Source organism: Chaetura pelagica, unplaced genomic scaffold (genome assembly GCF_000747805.2).
Source record: "Chaetura pelagica isolate M959 unplaced genomic scaffold, ChaPel_1.0 scaffold49, whole genome shotgun sequence".
Classification (NCBI taxonomy): domain Eukaryota; kingdom Metazoa; phylum Chordata; class Aves; order Apodiformes; family Apodidae; genus Chaetura; species Chaetura pelagica.
In genome coordinates, this window is record NW_009970715.1 from 39,297 (window position 1) to 58,433 (window position 19,137).

At 38.5% G+C, this 19,137-nt stretch overlaps 1 protein-coding gene across 1 annotated transcript in view; it reads left to right on the forward strand.

Annotated features, from left to right (window-relative positions):
• The window catches only part of NLK (nemo-like kinase), a 57,491-nt gene extending 38,684 nt beyond the window's left edge, over window positions 1–18,807 (forward strand). The window contains exons 4-11 of the mRNA XM_010006020.1: window positions 4,666–4,772; window positions 6,584–6,669; window positions 7,377–7,586; window positions 10,754–10,855; window positions 14,011–14,097; window positions 15,772–15,970; window positions 16,314–16,407; window positions 16,939–18,807. Coding sequence (XP_010004322.1) covers window positions 4,666–4,772; window positions 6,584–6,669; window positions 7,377–7,586; window positions 10,754–10,855; window positions 14,011–14,097; window positions 15,772–15,970; window positions 16,314–16,407; window positions 16,939–16,993 — 940 coding nt within the window. The 3' untranslated portion in view covers window positions 16,994–18,807. The remainder of the gene's footprint in view (window positions 1–4,665; window positions 4,773–6,583; window positions 6,670–7,376; window positions 7,587–10,753; window positions 10,856–14,010; window positions 14,098–15,771; window positions 15,971–16,313; window positions 16,408–16,938) is intronic.
• The last annotated feature ends 330 nt before the right edge of the window (window positions 18,808–19,137 follow it).

Genomic DNA, 19,137 nt, shown 5'->3' on the forward strand with positions numbered 1-19,137 from the left:
TCCTGCTGATGGAAATATTTGCTTATTTTACTGCATCTGTCCATGAACACTGTAAAGTATCAGAGTAGTGATGTGTAAGAAATGCTTTGTGGAACAGACACGTTTCCCATTTGAATATCAAATTCACATCACCTCAAGATTGAGTAATTAAGAAATGGAGGGAAAATTTGAAACTAATGCTGAAATAGCAGAGTTTATTTTTGTATTCTGTAGACAATGTCCTGCCTTACCTCTGGGGAATGGCTCCCTGTTCCATTTTAGACACATGTATTTTCCTGACACCAGAGAACCTGTGTCCTACTCTTGCTAACCACAGCCAGGAAATCTTGTCCCAACAAGCCTGTACAGACTTGCAGGTGTGATATGCCAGGTGCATTTGTCTTGCCCAAAAACTTCCCAAAGACCTTCCACAACATTCAAGCTTTCTTTACCAATTAAGAGATACAAAGATTCAGATATGGAAGTTAGTGATTTTACTGTAAATAACACAAAATATGGTGCTACTAATCCCAATCCTAATTAGTTATTAATCCCAATGCCACTAGCTCTGAGCTGGTTGGTTATGTGGTCCTGGGAGCTCCAGCTCCTCCTGAGTTTTGGAACAGAGCAGGAGTTGGAGAGGTGGGAGCTGCTGTTTCACCTTTACACTTCTCTCATTGCACCCCATCTCCCTCAGGCTGAGAGGCTCGATTTTCTCTGTATTAGGAGCTCATCTGGATCTCTGAAACCCTGACTTTACACAGAAATGACTGAATCTTATTCTGATGGAATTTCCGCATTTGCTTCCTGTTAATGATAAACTGTCTCTTAAGCATTTTTTTCCTCAGAGTTCAAAGCTGTGTCCCTCCAGAAAGCTTCTGCTCTTGCTTTTTTCTGGTCTTTCACACATGCCTTAGATTGCCATTACAACACTGCATAATTAGAGGTGACTTGATGGCAAATGTAGCAGTAATTTTACCTGTAACAGAAAGATCAGCAAATTTTAAGCATAAAAATCAATTTAGATTAATTACTTTTTAAATAAATGTTTACACTATTTTTGCATGGACTAGGGCTTTTTCATTCATTATTTAGTTATTGTTATGAAATGAGGATGTTTTCTGTTAGGAAGCTATAAAGTCTGCAAAGAGAAGAGAACAGAGGTGGCATCACAAGCTAAATGTGATATGGTCCTAACCTAAAACCAAGTGAAACTAAAGTATACTAAACTAGGAGAAAATACCTTCTCCACATTTTATAGCAAATCCTAAAATATATAACATTTGTTTTGTTTAAAAAACCCAAACAAACCATGTTTCTTACAGTATCATGCAGAAAGACACTTCCACTCCACTGTTAGAATCCACCTACCCCAGAACTTGTGCATAGAGTGCTGGTCTCTTCCCAGAAAAACAGTCTCTGGAAAGGAGTTTTGAGGTATGCAGAGACCTACTGAAGAAGAATCCAAGTCATTATAAGACTACCCAACACAGACTGTGCTTGATTCCTTTTTAAAATTTGCCTGTCACTTTGTACAGTTTACAAACTCAGCAGGTCTCCCAGTCAGCAGAGTAAGTGAAGTTCCTTTGTGCTGTGCATTTGCCTTGATAATTATTCTGAAGCAAATTAGTACATTTGTAGTTCTAATTTTATGCAGCTACTTAACTAATTACTGCTGTCAGTAGCAATTTTTATCTGGTAGGGATGTTCAGCTTAGCTGCATGTTCCAGCTCCAGTGACCACCTCCCAGCCAGGATTTTTTTACCATTCAACTTCAAGAAGAAAACTGCAGGGACCTGTTGGAGCAGTTGATAGAAATCCCAGAGGGTTTTTTTGGTTTTTTGCTAAACATTTCTAGTCCTGGCTGGAGTCAAGTCATTGACTCACTTGGATACCAGCTGTTTCAGAAGCTGCCACGTTTGTAAAAGGCAGGAACACCAAGCAAGTGCTGCTTTTGCTCTTGTTTAGAGACCCTCATTAAATTATCTAGAGACAATAATCAGATAGCTGCTGTTCAAGTTAATGGCACCTCTGAGCCCCTGTCAAGAGAGCTTTATTTAATGCGCAACAGACCTGGAGTGGTGCAGGTGCCATTTCAGGCCCTCATTTAATTTAAGCTGCTTTAGTTGGCATGGCAACTAGTTGAGACATCTGGGAGACATTATGCTTGGGATTGAGATTTAGGAGGATTTGTGGCGTAGCAAACCAGAAATCTTATCATCATAAAGTGCAGAGTAATGCTTTTGGGTTTTTAAAATATTTGATATTAAAAATTAAAAGATCTGTTGCAGCCGTAAGGTAAAAAACCCCCAAATTTGAAAAGGTCAGTATAAATATTTAAGAGGGCCTTTGCAAAAGGAAAAGAAAAATTAGAGGGCTAGAAATTACGGTGCTGCAGGCTTTTCTCTTTATGCATGCAAGTCTAATTTGGGGGTTGGATGTTTTTTTTTGGTCAAAAGGTTGGCAACATGTAATTTCTAAAATAATTTTGTCTGGTGTGCTGATGGCAGATCAGCAATTTGGCTGATAAGGATTTGGCTGGATTGGGTTTGCAGAGCAACAGATGGAAGGAGAACATGGATTAGGTAGAGATAAAGAAAATACAGGTTTTCTCTAGATTGCTTTAAGTGCAACTTGACCTGTGCCATTTACTTGGTGACAATGGTAAGAACAAGTAGAGGTTTCTGCTGAAGCTGACTTGCTTGCTCTGTTACCAAGAGATAAGTATCTTCACTGAAATCAGGGTTGCTATTATATTTCAGCCTTGATAGGTAGCAGGGCTGGTTATTAAGAGCATTGAACCAGCTGAAAGGCTCCAACTGGATCATGGTGAGATTTAAACCCCAAACATATCCCTCAGCATTGGCCCAGGTAGCTTTGCTTTCCCAGGGAAGGTCAGGATGGCACAGTCATGAAAACACCACCATGAGGTTGATGATTTTGTGAAGTCAGCAGAGCTTGTGCATGAGAAGCAGAACGGGGTGTGAGTTCCTCCAGCACAGCAAACTCTGGTTCTTCCTGCAGAGGGGAAGGCAAAGCTGGACATCTGGCAGAGGTCAGGTAGTGCCTGGGGAGGGCTGAGCTGCTGCTGCCCCTTCCAGCTGAGGAGTGTGTGGGTTTGGAAGGCTGAGAGCTGACTGCTCCTTACCTTGAACTGTGAATGAACCTGCTACATCATGGGAGATACTTGACTGAGGCCCAGGAGATCCAGTTTAATTTCTAACTCTCTCCTTGATCTTTTGCATGACCTTGGCAGTGGTGCACCTCCTCTCTGCTGCAGTTCTGCCTGCTCTGAGCACTGCAGGGCTTGGTGGGACTCATCATGCAGGGGTCTTGTGAGGTATGCAATACCTTGCTGTAAAGTGGAAGTATATTAACATACAGCTACTGTGTTTTACATTCTCCAGATACAAATGTAATCATGGTAGAGATTTTTGTTTCAAATAGGACTGCTGAAAGTAGGTTTTAAACCAGTAGTGTTTCTTAGCAAGCTTATTTGTTGTTCAAGTTGAAAATTCTCACTAAGTTCAGTGCTTCTTGAAAGTCGAGGTGCAGTGGTTTGGCTTTAAACTCTGTCCTGAACCTCAGCTCCAAAATCAAAACTTATCTCTCCAGGGGTGTTGGTGCACACAGCAGGGGCAGCTGCTCTGCACCTCACCAGGCTTCTCTCCTGGCCACAGGGAAGTGTCACCCACTGCCTCCTGCAACTCCTGGGCACGGAAGGGCTGCAGTGTCCCCAGGACTTATAATGATTTTTGCACGTGTTTTATTGCTGTAACAGAAGCAAGGAACTGCCACTGTGATACTGGTTTGCTGGCTTAAGATGTGCTGCTTCTGTCTTCCCTACTGCTCCATTTTCTTTAAACATTATGTTGTTAGGATTTTTTGTGCTTCCTGAACAAACACAATCACCTTCTTAATCCACACCTTACCTTAGGAAAAGCCACAGCACATATACCTCATTGTATCAAATATTTGTGTAAATGATCAGTGAGCATGACTATTGCTGGGTCCTGCATGTCTGTGAGTCCATGAAGTAGTGATTTTCTGTTTACTTGTTTAATTTCTCCTCTAGATAGAAGTTGGTTGGTTTTTTTCTTCCTTCTCCTGTTATATCTCAGAAGGGGTGTCTAGGGTTTGTGTGCATGTATGTATGGTGCTTGAGAAGGTAAAGCAGAGGGTACTGGGTGGCTGAAGGGTGTTTCAGAAAGTTTGCATTATTGATCATGTAGCAACCTGCAAGGCACTTGGGAACCAACTGCCACAGACTTGCACTTGCCACTGTGGCTGGTGAAGCCACCTTGATGTGTCTCCACAGTGAAGACTGTCCCTTAGTTGTTGGTACTTTGTGGTGGACTGACCTTAAGGAAAAATGTGAAGGTTGCAAGATGCCATTAATGAAATGAACATTTTCTTTTGTTTTCTCGGTCATAATCTGATTTTGGAATAATTTTGTCACAACTACTGTCATGCAATCAGCACTTCACTGAGTAATCTCTTTTCTTCCACAACCCTTTTTTTTATTTTCATTCTTGTAAGAGTCTGGAGACTTGACCTCTGAAGAAGCTTCTTTTTATACTCTATAGCTCTGACCTGTAAGAGCTCAGATTTCTAGGAGTTAGAGTAAAATGTTTCAAGAGATTATGTGCTGGACTTTCTGCTTTTGCCTTAACTAATAAATTGAAGATATGTTGTCACTGAATTGATGCAGAGTGACCTCCATAAGATTATCGTGTCTCCTCAGCCACTCAGCTCGGATCATGTCAAAGTTTTTCTTTACCAGATTTTAAGAGGTAATTTTTCTTCTTTTAAATGTGATGGAAATCATGTAGGTTTTGGGTTTGCTTTTTCCCCACCCCCTGTTTCTTAATGTTGACTCTGAAGACATCCTCAGCTTGAGTAAATTTCCTGTGGAAACTTGTTCTTTTTATTTCATATTACAAATTAATAACAAGGGTTAATTATTCTAGTTATTTGTGTACAGCAGCCCTGCTGCCTTCCACCATAGTCATGGGTAAAGATGACAAGACTTCTGCTTCAGCTGCAAAGGCTTTTTCAATGGCCTGGGAGAGAGTCTTAAGGTGGGTGGGTGTGTTTTAACAGTCCCCCAGTGCTTTTTGAATCGAGGTACACAAAGGACTCCTAGTTTGAGCCAAACTGATAAATATATGGAACTATACCCACTTAAGTCTAGTTTAAATTGTTACAGAACAGTCCATTGAAGTTTGATTTTTAGCTAAAACAATTTACCATAATAGTAATTTTAAACTTGATGTATTTTTTTTAACCCATTTGGAAACTTTTATTCAAGTAATCCATTGTGTTTGTCTTTTGAACGTCTGATCAGTGTTAGTCCAGATGCTTTTCCATTGGCTTTAGTTGAGTGTTTTAACTGGAATAAGCTGAAAATAAACAGTCAGTTTTATCTTGTATTAAAGAAACAGAAGATTGTATTAATAAAGAGCAGAGCAAGAAATCTAAGCTATACCCAGAATTATTATGGGCTATTTCAGGTACCTGTTGTGCTAGAGAAAAGCTTTATACTCCTAAAGGAGAGAGGGTGTTTGTGCCTCTGATTAGTGAGTTTATGATGACTGGGGAACACTCAGCACTCTCATTTCCATCCAAATGGCAATGCAAAACTGTCAGTTAAAGTTTGTTCCAGAGTTACTTGAATTTTCATGCCGTTTGACCTGAGGGCTCAATGTTCCCCAGTTTCCTGCTATTACTTAATTTTCCTCTATCTGACCCTGCTCAAATTTTGGCCGTTTTGCCATTTTTCATGCCTTGTCTACTACTGTAGTTCATGTGCATTAACAACTTGGTGTTGCTGTACTTTCTTCCACTTTGCTTTCTAGTGAGGTGCTTTCTGCATTACTTTCATTTTTTTAATCAGCATTATAGTGTTAGGGGCTGTGGAAGCACCACAGGAAGCACAGGTTGTCTTTCTTGCCCAACCACCTAAATATTGGAAACATCCCCAGTGGCTGTGATCAGATCCCTCAATTCAATAACTCTAAACTTTGTTTTTTTGCACTAAAAGTTGAGTGTACTGCACTTTGGGCCTATATTGTCTTAGCCTTGTGCTGCTGGTTTATAAGGTTTTAGTTTGGAAAAAAAAAAAGTGAGTTTAAAAAGAAAAAAAAAAAGCAAATGATCTTGGGTTTAATTTGAGTTTATTTTTGAAGTGCAGCAGGAAATAATTAAGTCAAATTTTAGTGCTGCAGAAGTTAAAATTGTTACTGGGAGTCAGAACAGTGTACATGTCAATATTCTAGTGTTGTGATTAGCCAGAGTATCCATGTCATGAACAGGGAGAGGATGTTTTGGGTTTGTTTTTGTTTGTTTTAATGGAAAAAAGACTACTTAAATTACATGCTCTGTCTAGTTTGTATACTCCAAAAGTTTTATTGCTTCATTGAGTGGCAAGAGTGTAGACTAGAGACTGGATGTTAGAGTTGTGTAAAAAATGTGCCAATGGCAAAGTCTTTGCTGATCAGGAGTTGCAAGAGCTTCCAGGAAAATGTTTTCAGCCTTAAATGTCTTATTTTAAAAGGGGGGAAAAAAAAAAAGGTATTTATTTTTATGTTGTTTAATATTTCAGGTCTGAAATATCTCCATTCTGCTGGCATTTTACATCGAGACATTAAACCAGGGAACCTACTTGTGAACAGCAACTGTGTTCTTAAGGTGCTACTTAAATTTCTTGAAAATGTACATATGTTTATGCTGTTCATTATAAATCAGACTCTTCCTTAAAGTCATTTGAAAAGGAAATGGCCATTTTAAAAGCAAATGTTGGCCAAAGGAGAGACCATACTCTGCCATGAACTTCTCAGATGCGTGAAATTTTGGAGAGTTTGGGTTGTATAGCAATGCCAAACAGCAAAGCATTAAGTTTTGTTTGCACTGATTGGCTAAACATTCTAATTGTGAAAATTTTAGTCTGTTTTCTTACGCCTGGTTCAAGAGATGTGTAAAAATTCTCAAAGCTAAAAGGTGTAAAAGGCTAAATCTTTCTGTAACATTTTGAGGTGTGTCACGAACAAATGAAATCTGCTTTGGGATGAAATATTCTGTACTCTGAGCTTGGCAATATGTATTTTATTTTTTAGTGCAGAGTGGTTTTTTAGCCTTTTCAATGACTAAATATTGTAATGACAAGTAAAAATGTACTGTAATTTCAAATAAAATTGTAGAAAGGTTAAATGGATGTGGAATAAAGTAGCATAATTCCTTTCTTTTCCCCTTCCCCTTCGCTTATGCAGTTACAGCAGAAATCTGCTTTGCTAAACTGCTGATTTGGAATTTCCTGCTTCCTTACCAGGAGGTTACCTCTTTGAAATGCATGAAGTGTTTTGGTTATTTTAATTTTTTTATTTACCTTCTCAATTTAGATTTGTGATTTTGGATTGGCCAGGGTGGAAGAGTTAGACGAATCCCGCCACATGACTCAGGAAGTTGTCACTCAGTATTACCGAGCTCCCGAGATCCTGATGGGCAGCAGGCACTACAGCAATGCCATTGACATCTGGTCTGTAGGCTGCATCTTTGCAGAATTACTTGGGAGAAGAATATTGTTTCAGGCACAGAGTCCCATCCAGCAGGTATCATTAATGTTTCCCTTGAAAAACTGCTTTTCCTACTGCATGATTTCATGGAATTGGTTACACGGGTGCATTTTTGAACTTCAAACTTGCTTTTGTTTTGTTTTGTTTAGGCAAAAACCCCAGGCTACTCTGAAGCACTGAAATGATAGCTTCCAGACAGCATTAAAAGTAGTGGTTATTAATTTCAGCTTTTGAAATGTGTATTATTATTTTTTAATCCCTTGTAATCTGCTGCAGGACCAGGGCCTGCTGTAGCTTTTCATTGAGATAAGGTAAAGGTGATATAACCAGGATCAAGCTTTTTGTAACAGCTGATGCCAGAAAGTAGTAAGTTTTCTGTCAAGATGTAACTGGAGAGATAGTGTTGCTATTTGAACTATTTAAATTGCCAATTCATAAAATAATTGAATCACTTAGTTTGGAAAAGACCTCTCAGATAATCAAGTCCAACCATTAACCCTACTATATCAACTCCAGCACTATTAGTATTGCTCAGACTCCTTCATTTTGGTGATGGTAAGTGTCTAAGAAGGCATGGAAATTTCTTTAAATGTTATATAGCTGATACAATCTTTTGATTATTTTAAGTGCCTTTCTAAAGATGCAAATACAAGTTATTTTTAGCTGTATGTCCAGAAACATTTAATACATCTATTTAGTGCAGGGAAGGTGATCTCAGACTTCCTGACTAGCAGTGGGAGCAAATGTCTTTTCTCCTCTTGCTGTAAAGACTAGTCTGCACTCTGCTTTGGAAAAGGCACTGGGTAGCACATTTGTATTCCTGACTTGTAGTCCATGGTTTCCTCATGAGGGGAAGAGATGGGGCAGGTCCTGACCTCTTCACTCCTGTGACCAAGCACCAGGCTCAGGGAAAGGGCAGGAAGCTGAATCAGGGCAGGTTGAGGTTGGATATCAGGAAAAGGTTTTTCACCCAGAGGGTAGTTGAGCACTGGAACAATTCCCCAGGGCAGTGGTCACAGCACCAAGCCTGCCTGAGTTCAGGAAGCATTTGGATGGTGCTCTCAGGTACATGATGTGATTCTTGGGGTGCCACACACAGGGACAGGAGGTGGACTGGATGTTCCTGATGGGTCCCTTCCAACTCAGCATATTCTGTGATTCTGTGACTTCATCAAAATTTGTGTGTTTAGTGCATAGCAGCAGGAAGGGGTCTGCAGAGCCAGGTGGTTGGTGCTGAGGACCTGACACCCTGTGTTCCACAGTTCAGAGTGGGGATGTGCCTTGAGTGCGGGCACAGCCTGGCTGCCCATGGGCAGAGGAAGAACCTTGAGATGGCTTCATGAAGTGTACCCCCCAATTCTTATCTAAGGGGAGCCCAGTCTCTGTGCTCCAGGACACCCATTGCAAACCAGGACAAAGGTTGTGGCAGCAGCTGATAAGTCAGCTTTGCAAGTGCACTTCTCCTGACCCAGAAGAATAATGTCATAGTGTAGGTTCACTGTATAAACCCAAAAGATTTGAAATCCCCACAGCTGAGGCCAGTTGGATTAAAATATAATGTTTTGTAATATTTTTTTCTATTTTTACTCTACAATTTCAAAAGTTATTTTGTAATACTCTGGAAAAACATGTTTCATGACTGCTGATGTGCATCTAGATAGATGAAATCAGACCTCTTAACAAAACTCTTCTGGGAGCGTGTTGGAAATGTAGGGGCTAAGACAAGAGAGTCTGGATCTCCAGAGATATTAAACGTGAACTTTCAAGAGATCATTATGGAAGTTGTTTTCAGTGTTTTTCCTTATAACCATTAGAGTAAAGTATATGTATTTATGTCTGTATCTCTATATATAGAGATATAAATGTATATTAACGTATCATTGCTTCAGGAGTGGTTGGCTAAGAAATGCAGGTGTTTCTGCAGTTCACATTCCCACATATGCTGCTGTAATTTATAATCTGTAAATACATTGGTTTTTTATTATATCAGCTCCATGTGTCCTTTTTTCAATTATATATTTTCCTCACCTAAAAACCTCATGGTTTAGGATTTTTCTTCCCCCACCCCCTCCTCCATGCTGTTTTCCATCTCCATACAGACACTGTCACTGCTCTCTGAAGGCACCTTGGCCCTGGCAAGAGGGAGGAACATGTTCAGGTTCTGAGGAGCACTTAGGGGGAGAGCAGGGTCAGTGTGAGCTGGGAACACCAGTCATGTTTCCCAGTTATCCCAGCAGGCAGGGGAGGGTTTCACACATCCAGGGCTGGGCACTGCTGATAATGGGTTTATTCTCAGAGGAGATCTCTGCAGTTGCTTGTTAGTGTGGGTGGTCCCAAGGGAACTCTTGGAACCTTGGTGCTGATCTCACCACTGACAAGCCTGTTTTTTTTTTTCACTTTGCTTCACTCCTACAAGGTTTTTTTTTGTTTTGGCTCACAAAAGGAGTATATGCAGGTACTTTTGTAGAAATAAAGTGAAAGCTTGTCTGTTACTTTCCAAAATGACAAAGTTGAATGAAATGTCAATTTCAATTAAAGTTGAGGCCAGTTTTAAACACAGCATCATCTCTGCTCTATTTTAGGTAGCTTTTGTTTTCCTTAAACCAGCACCACTCCTTTTCGTTCCCCTGTGCTGGACAGATTTAGGATTTTTTAAACTTATTTTTCTTATATATATGATTTTTTTTACATAGTGTGTTTGTATTGTAGTTCTGGGGGTTTTCCCCACTTCCTATAGTTTTATTTCTGTTGATGGCAAAACATTTTGTGTAAAGTAGTAGTTGACTTGGATTTTTGGAGTGATTTTGTGTGGTATATTGGTAGGCAATGCTGACATTCAGTTGAGAACATCTGGGTTTGTCATGTGTAACACACCACTAACACTACTTACCAGTTTTATTAATGATGTAAAATTGACTTTTAAATTCCAATAAAGTGTTTTACTAAGCCTGTAAACAACAACAAAAAAAAAGCTCCCAAAGTTGAAAATCAGCTTCTGTGAGGGCTTTTCCAGTGAAATGACAAGTGGCTCCACTTGTGATCGACTAAGTGTGAACGTTGGTGTTTGTGACTTACTCTGTCCCTGCAGTAGTGGTTTGGAACTGAATCATACCTGAAATGTTGTGGTCCCTTAAGAGTCTGCTCTGATAGTGAAATATATTGATATCTGCCCAAGATCTCAACTGTCTTTTCTGTGCCTGCAGTTGGATCTGATCACAGACCTGCTGGGGACGCCGTCGCTGGAAGCGATGCGGACGGCGTGTGAAGGCGCCAAGGCACATATACTCAGGAGTCCTCATAAACAGGTAGGGCTGGAGCTCCCTGCTCTGTTGGTCAACACTGTCCTTCACTCAGCTCCTCCAAGCTCAGATTTCATCAGAGCAGGATCCTCTTGCTTTTGCACTGTTTCATCTCTCATGGCATGTTTGGTTTGGATGGTCGATCTCGGGCTGTCGCTGCTTGTCAACTGGGTTGACTTTACCAGGGCTGCTCGTGGTGTCACAGTGTTGTGGGTTAACAGGGCAGTTGGTCAAACTGCTGTTGAGATGGTGGGTTTTCACCAACAAAGTACATCCCTGGCTTCTGTCTTTTGTATTATTTAGCTTGCTGATGCAAGTGAAAATCTCCTTCTTTTTGAAGCAACAGCATTTTGATAGCTATGTGGAGGGACAATGTTAAATTTAAGTGATAATATTGGCAGGAGACATAAATGAAAATTGACAGTATAGCTCAGAATGCCCCCAAGGGACTCCTGTACTGACAGGATGGAGAGTGTTACAAGTGGAGATCTCCTGTTGTTCAGCTCCACCAACAGAGCAGCCCAGCAACTCATCACCAAGGGAGTCCCCTTGCACATCTGAGCTGTGACCTGAGCTGTTTGGGAAAGGCCTCACAAGATGCTGAACACTAAGATACAACATTCAGAGTAACTGAAGTAAAAGTTAATTAAAAAAACCCACCAACAACATACAAACAACAGAAAAAAGGCAGGGTGATGTCATTATGCTGACTGGAGAGAAAAAAAAGGACAAATGAAATGTACTGTTAATAGATACAAAGAAATGCTTATGCAGGAATCCGTAGCCCAGTAATCCAGCAGTGCATCCATCCAATATGGTCTTTTTTATGATTGTTAGATAGTAAAAATTAACAAAATTAATGACCTGGACATGTTAATACATCAGTTAAGTTTGCATCTTTATTTTCTGCTCGTTGAAGTAATTTCTCAACTGTCTACTCACCACAATAGTAGTTACCATAGAAATGAGCATTCTGTGACCTGGCTGTTTGGGAAAGGCCTCACAAGATGCTGAACACCTGAATACAACATTCAGAGTAACTGAAGTAAAAGTTAATTAAAAAAAACCCACCAACAACATACAAACAACAGAAAAAAGGCAGGGTGATGTCATTATGCTGACTGGAGAGAAAAAAAAGGACAAATGAAATGTACTGTTAATAGATACAAAGAAATGCTTATGCAGGAATCCGTAGCCCAGTAATCCAGCAGTGCATCCATCCAATATGGTCTTTTTTATGATTGTTAGATAGTAAAAATTAACAAAATTAATGACCTGGACATGTTAATACATCAGAGTAGTTAAGTTTGCATCTTTATTTTCTGCTCGTTGAAGTAATTTCTCAACTGTCTACTCACCACAATAGTAGTTACCATAGAAATGAGCATTGAATATAGATTCTGCTATATTAGTAACGTGGGAGTTCTGCCTCCTTGGCACTTTTGATGCACTACATCAAGTGCATCTCTATTCCATTTTATGACAAGCTTTTTTATTTTTTTCTTTTCACATTATTAATAAAGAGGATTTCCTTAAGACTTTCTTTACCAGCTTTGAGACCAAGTCTCCTTATTTTTTGCTCTCTCACATTAGGAGAACCGTAACTTTTCAGCACATAGTCCTGCACTTTCAAGCTTTGGGATGTTTTTTAAAAAACAACTGAGTTTTATAGTGATTGAAGCTGGCATCCACTGTACTTATATAAATATGCAACTAGATAGAAATACATCCAGATACTTTATAGAATACATTGGTTTAAAATTCTGATAATGTGATAATCGCTTGGCATTTCCAAGGGGCAGCAGTTGTGCTCTTGGTAGCAGTGAGCAAGAGCTCTGGAATTTGTTAGCCTAGTCCAGTTTGTTAAACCAGGATGTTTTGTCAAGAGTCAGATTGTCTTCTGACTCTAGTCCCAGTGCTACTGGAACTGTGTCTCTCTTGACCCGCTGAACGTTGGGAATTCTAAAAAGCAAGTGACATGAAATGGTGCAAAATGTTTCTAATACAGATGTAATGTCCTGTAGCCACTAGGTCATAGGAAATAAACTACAAGCAGTTAGTTCTGTGCCTCTTGAAGGAAACAACATTCATTTTTCATGGAGGGCTGAAGAAGCTGAACAGTCTCTGGAGCTGGTGTGTTCCTTGGCCACTTGGAAAACAGGGAGTTTTCCAAGACATCCATCTAGTGGATTCTTCTTTCATGATATTTCTGTTTTCAACTTCAAACACACTCATGTTTGAATGCAAATTCGTGGCTTCTCATCTTCTCAAGAGGAGATTTTGCTGGTTATAAATAGCTAAATGTTACCAGGTTCTTAATTAGATTAATAGAGAGAGAAAACCAAGCTAAAAACTGGTAATTACTTTGTCGTGCAAACTATTTTTAATCAGTGTAGGTGAGCACAGTAGGATTTAAGGGGTAAAGCATTTTGCTGCTTTCTGTGAAAACAGTTTAATGCATGAAGTTTCAGAATGAAAAAAAAACAAAAAACACCCCACTGGGTCTTGGCATAATGAAAATGAATATATTATGTAGGCTTCTTTGTCATTTGTTTTTATTTAAAAAATTTACTTCAAACTGGAATTGAAGTGAATTGATAAAGTTGCTGAACTGGCAACTGCAGCTCGTGCCCTGAGTGCTGCACTAGAAAAGAAGGGGGGGGTTCACTGAACCCTCTTTTCCCCTCCCCCAGACCTCCAAGCCTGTTTATGCAAAGTGCTGTATGCCTGAAGGTCATTTCCATTGTACTGCCAGTTAGATATGGATCGTCTGGGTAAGGAAAAGCAAAATAATCCATAATCTGGCAATGATTGAGATCAGAAAAATGAAATACTGGAAATGATGTGGTTAATCAAACCTCTGAGTAGCTACAGCTTAAATTGGTGTCTCTGGAGAAAAACAAACAAATAAATAAATAAAATACAGGTTTGCCCAGGGATTAGATCTGAACTAAGGGGAAAAAATACCCCAACAGATCCCTATTCCAACTGCTGAGTTTTGTAACAGTGTTTGTTGGGAAGTGTTGGGAAGTGCATGTCCTTTTTAAGGAGAAGTTTGTCCTTGGTAACTATAAAATAACACGTGCTGTAACAGTGTGTTCTTGCTGATGGATCTGACAAGACAACTATCTGTACTTCCCTTTCTCCTCTTTCCCCTACAGCCATCCCTTCCTGTCCTATATACACTTTCCAGTCAAGCTACACATGAAGCAGTTCATCTCCTTTGCAGAATGTTGGTCTTTGATCCAGTAAGTAGGATTTAAAATCACTTCTAATACTTTTTTGTTTTAACAGTTTTTGTTGTCTGCTACATAAATGACTCTTTGAAGTCAAGGACTGCTTTAACTGCCTTTCTTCTGCCTTGTATTTCAGTACTTTTGTGTCTGTAAAAAACCTGAAAGGACCATCTTATAATTAGTCCATTAATTTCCTCCTGGAATTGGGGTTGTGCATGTAAAATCTAGTGGCCTTTTGAAGAAAGCTATGATGGAGTGAGAAAGATGAGGGTGTTCATGAATCATGCTGTCTTTTCCTAGCTAGGTGTAGGTAGCAGAACATCAGATACTTTGATGCAGTTCTAATTAGAGATGTGTGGGTGTTCATGGTCTTGCAACATAGAAAAAAATTCCTTCTACATCCACACAGTCACATAACAGGATCTTTTTTTTTTTTCCCACTGAGCATCTGTTTTTTTAATAAAAAAGTGCTGCTGTGGATTTTAGATTTCATATCTTGGGCTTACTATAAAAAATTGTCACTAGAAAAGCTGATACCTGAATCAATGGTCTTAATTATTTCCTACTTACAGAAAAACCTGTAACATTTCAAATGAAAAACAGACAGATTGAACTGCAAAGGAGCAAGCTTGTAACTGAGAAAGCATTCAGAAGGCAGTGCCTTTGATTATTTTTTTTTTAAGCCTTAAGATTGCTTTACTGAACAAAACCATTGAAATGTTAAGTCATAACTTCCATGAAGACAACTTATTTTTTTTCCTTTCTGACTCACTTAACACTTAGGATGCTGTTATTCTCAAATCACATTTAAATAAATGTGGTTTTATTTTTTCAATAGAACAGGTGATTTTAATTCCATCTAAAAAACATCCTGGGAATTGGAGCAGTTGGGTTGTACCAAGCTTTGCCATTGCTCTTGCTCTGTGATTTTGAGCAAGTAATTTTTGTTCTGTTTGTGTTCTAATTCACCTAAAACTATGGGTTTCATTGCTCCATGAATTTGCAGCAGCATTTCTGTGCAATTCTTTAGAAACAGGTGGTCTTCTCCTTCCTTAATGGGTTGGTGTTGGACACCTGGAGACTGAGTTACTTGGCTTATGAACAAAAGAAGTCTTATTGATGTGGAAGTCACCTTTGTAATTTAAACCACTGCTCTGACCCCTTTTCCTGCACTTCTTTGACCACTTGTGTTCTGCAACTTGATGTGCAGAGGGTTCCTGAGAACTACAGATGCCATATCCTGAATGACTCTGTCAGCTGTGATGCCTGAAGTTGTGTTGTGCTTCAAACATGTATTTAAGGGCACATGAAAATGTTTTGCAAAGTATGGACCCAACAAAATGCCATCATTGCTAACATTGCTTTCTTTGGGGTTATTTTGATTTGTTATAGAAGTCATAGTTTTAAGGTTATCCAGAGGAAGGAATTCTTGAGAACTATTTCTAACAATCACATTAGCTACATTTTCTAGCTGTAGCACAGAGAGGTCAATGTCATCGTGGCAGAGCAGCTTGTTTTTAAGCAAAACCTTCCCCCTAGTGGCAGCCTGGGCAAGCCTGAAAACCTGAGCTAATCCTTTAACCTGATTAGGGGGTTATGAAAACGATTTTAGAATAAATTGATAAGTAAATTTAGACTGTTCCAAATATCTGCTAACTCTTCTTTTATTTCAATTCCACATTTCAGTCCAAAAGAATATCTGCTAAGGATGCCTTAGCTCACCCCTATCTCGACGAAGGGCGCTTGAGATATCACACCTGTATGTGTAAATGTTGTTTTTCCACATCTACTGGAAGAGTTTATACGAGTGATTTTGAACCTGTAACTAATCCCAAATTTGATGACACTTTTGAGAAGAACCTCAGTTCTGTTCGGCAGGTTAAAGGTGAGTAGCAGAACCTTCACATCTGCATTTCTCAACCTGCTCTGTCCCATAAACATGCAGCCTGGATCCACACACTAACCCCAAAATTGGGATATTATCTATAACTAGTATTTTAGGGGTAATTATGGGTTTATTTTTTATACACTTATTTCAGTCTTCATGTAAGAGTTCTGTGTGAATTTATGCTCTCAGATCTGGTACCAGGTTAGATGTAGGGAAGCTGAAATTCTTTTATCCTTAGTAACACCTGTTTTCAAGAAGATACATTTTCATCTGCTCTCCAATGCACTTCAGTGAGGCAACAAGTCTTAACAGTGTTTTTTTATTTTCCTCCTTTGTACAGAAATAATTCATCAGTTCATTTTGGAACAGCAGAAAGGAAACAGAGTGCCTCTCTGCATCAACCCTCAGTCTGCTGCTTTTAAGAGCTTTATTAGGTAACTGTATGTAATCACATCTGATATTAATTCACATTTATTAGTAGTACAGAATTGGCATATCCAGAATGTTTTAAGTTTCTGAAAGTAGGGAAAACCCATAGGTAACTTCTAAAAAAAACCAAACAACAACAAACAACTTGTATGGTTACATTTTAAAAATACTTCTTTGAATTATTTTACAATTTAAGTAAAATATGCAAAAGTTTCAAGTAATATTTTTGCAGAAAAGTAGAGAAGTCAGGATCAACATTAGAACTGACAGGTTGACAAGTTGAATTTTGATTGTAGAATTGCACTGGGAAAATATGAATGGCTAATAGATGAAAAATCATGAAGAAAATAAGTAGATAAAGTATAGCAAAAGATTTGTTATCAGTGATGTTAAGTGTTGGTCCGGAGTTGTTTTGGTTTGCTTTTGGTGGGGCTTTTTGTTTTCTATGAAATGTTTGCTTACTGGTTGAGCATTAACTTTCTTGTCTATTACCTATTGCAAATGAACACTGATTTTCTGTATCACCTGCCTTCTAGTTCCACAGTTGCTCAACCATCTGAGATGCCACCATCTCCACTGGTTTGGGAGTAAAGTGGAAGATAATATACTACTGAAGATGTAATGTAGCTTTCCACTGGAGTCTGGGATTTGCAATTCTGGAGGTTAATTATGCTTGTACTGTAATTTTACTAATGAAGTTTTAAATTAACAACCACTACTTGTACAATATGAATAATATTTAGAAATGTACTAGACTTTTAATCTTGTAAAGTGGTTGTGCTTTTAGAAGAAAATATTTTACCCAGAGTTGCACGTGTTTTATGAATTCTAGTGCAGCTGTGATGGCTCAGCTCAGAACAAACAGAATTGAACCAAATTTGGGGAGGTTTGTTTTTGTTTTGTTTTGTTTTTTTCTTTATTTTATTTTTATCAAAGTGAGATTGTACAAACAGACCTACATTTTGATATTGAGCCATTCCTGAAGATTTGGGGTTTTCTAAAACTAAGGAATACAGAAAACTTGACTGTGACCAATCATGAAGTCCCTTGGGATGGCAGTGACCACCCTGGGTGGGCACATTGCCTGGTGATCCAGTCCTATAAATAGCTTCTCACTAGAGCTGTGATGGTGATGTGTGCTGTTCTAAAATCAAATGTTGTGAGTAGAGAGAATGAGTTTGTGACTAGGAGAGACTAAACTTCTGTTTCCTTACCCAGTATAAATATATATATATTTAATCTATTTTTATTAGAAGTTTTTCTGCTCTTTCTTACATAAAACCCCCCAGCATGCATCTTCTATGTGTGTAAATAATTCCATTTATGGGCTAATTTCAGAGATCCCTGACATCATTGCTGTATAGAGAGAAAACTAGCTTGCACATTTTAGGTCTGTGAAATTTTGTGAGAACTTTTTCCTGCACTGGACAGTTGAGAGAGAAAAAAAAAAAAAAGAAAAAAAAGGAGAAAAAAAAAAAAGCACATAGGGAATTATGTTAATTGTGTTTGTGTCTTTAGGCAAAGCTGTGGAAGTCTTGAAATGTCACAGTAGTAAATAACTTTTATTACTTTTTGGCTAATTCTTTTTTCTGTTGGAACACTGAATTCTGTGCATATGTATATATGAACACAAATTGAAGGCCTCTACCTCCTGGAGTTATACAACTTGGTTTGTTTACCTCCACATGATATTTTTGTTTTCTTTTTTTATTTTTAAGTTCAGTGTGGAGACTTGAAACTTGAATGTCCCTTCCAACTTTTGTATTTAAAACGAGACTAGAAAATTGAAGACTGTTTTTCACCTGTAGAAAGAAAAACTGAAAAGGGTGGTCTTAAAATTTGAGCATTGGTCTGGAGAAAAAAACAACTGTGGTGTTTGTTATGGACAATTAACTGTTAAAGTTATTGTAAGTTATCTGTATTTAGCAGAGTATTTTCAACAAGAGTGATCTGAGCTGAAATTGGAGACTATTAGTAAGTTATGTTTGGAAGTTTTAACTTCAATGAAGTAATTATTTGCTGTGAAAGAGACAAACATTGAATAACTGAACAAAGATGGTGCAATATCTTTGTTTTTTATGAGGCTCCTGAGAATAAAACCAACTCAAGCATTTTAATTCACTTGAATGAGCAACGTGTTTAATTAAAAGAGCCCAAGAAGACACTGGTATGAAAGGTAAAATCTCAGAGGTTGGTCAGTTAATGTGGCACACTTGCTGGTCACTTTGTAAAATGTAGATTTGAAGTACAGTGGTGAAAACATTAAATGTGACATTTGAAAAAGAAGTGGTGTTATCTTTTTTTTCTTTCCTGTCTGATCTCCCACCTTGATTTAAGAACAAGTTGTTACAATCTCAATTAAGTGCTGTCTAAAAGAATGCAAGTAAAAAGACTTTCTAGCATCTTGTTTGGAGCATGGTTTTGATTTGTACACACACATGCACACCCACATACATATCTGCATATATATGCATATGTATGGCTTCTGAAACAAAATATTTACTCTTTTAAGTTTGATCCTGGATAAAGATGAAATCAAACTGGGCAATTGACTTGCACTTTATTGGGAAGTGTAAAGGCATCCATGAAATTTGACTGAAAGTTTGTTGTTATTTTTTTTCTAGCTCAAATGCTTTCCTTGTTTCCTGTAGTCCTAATCCAACATGCTGTGGTGTTGCTGAATATGACTGAAAATGTTCATGTTTTATGAGTATGACCTTTTTTTAAAGACCAAA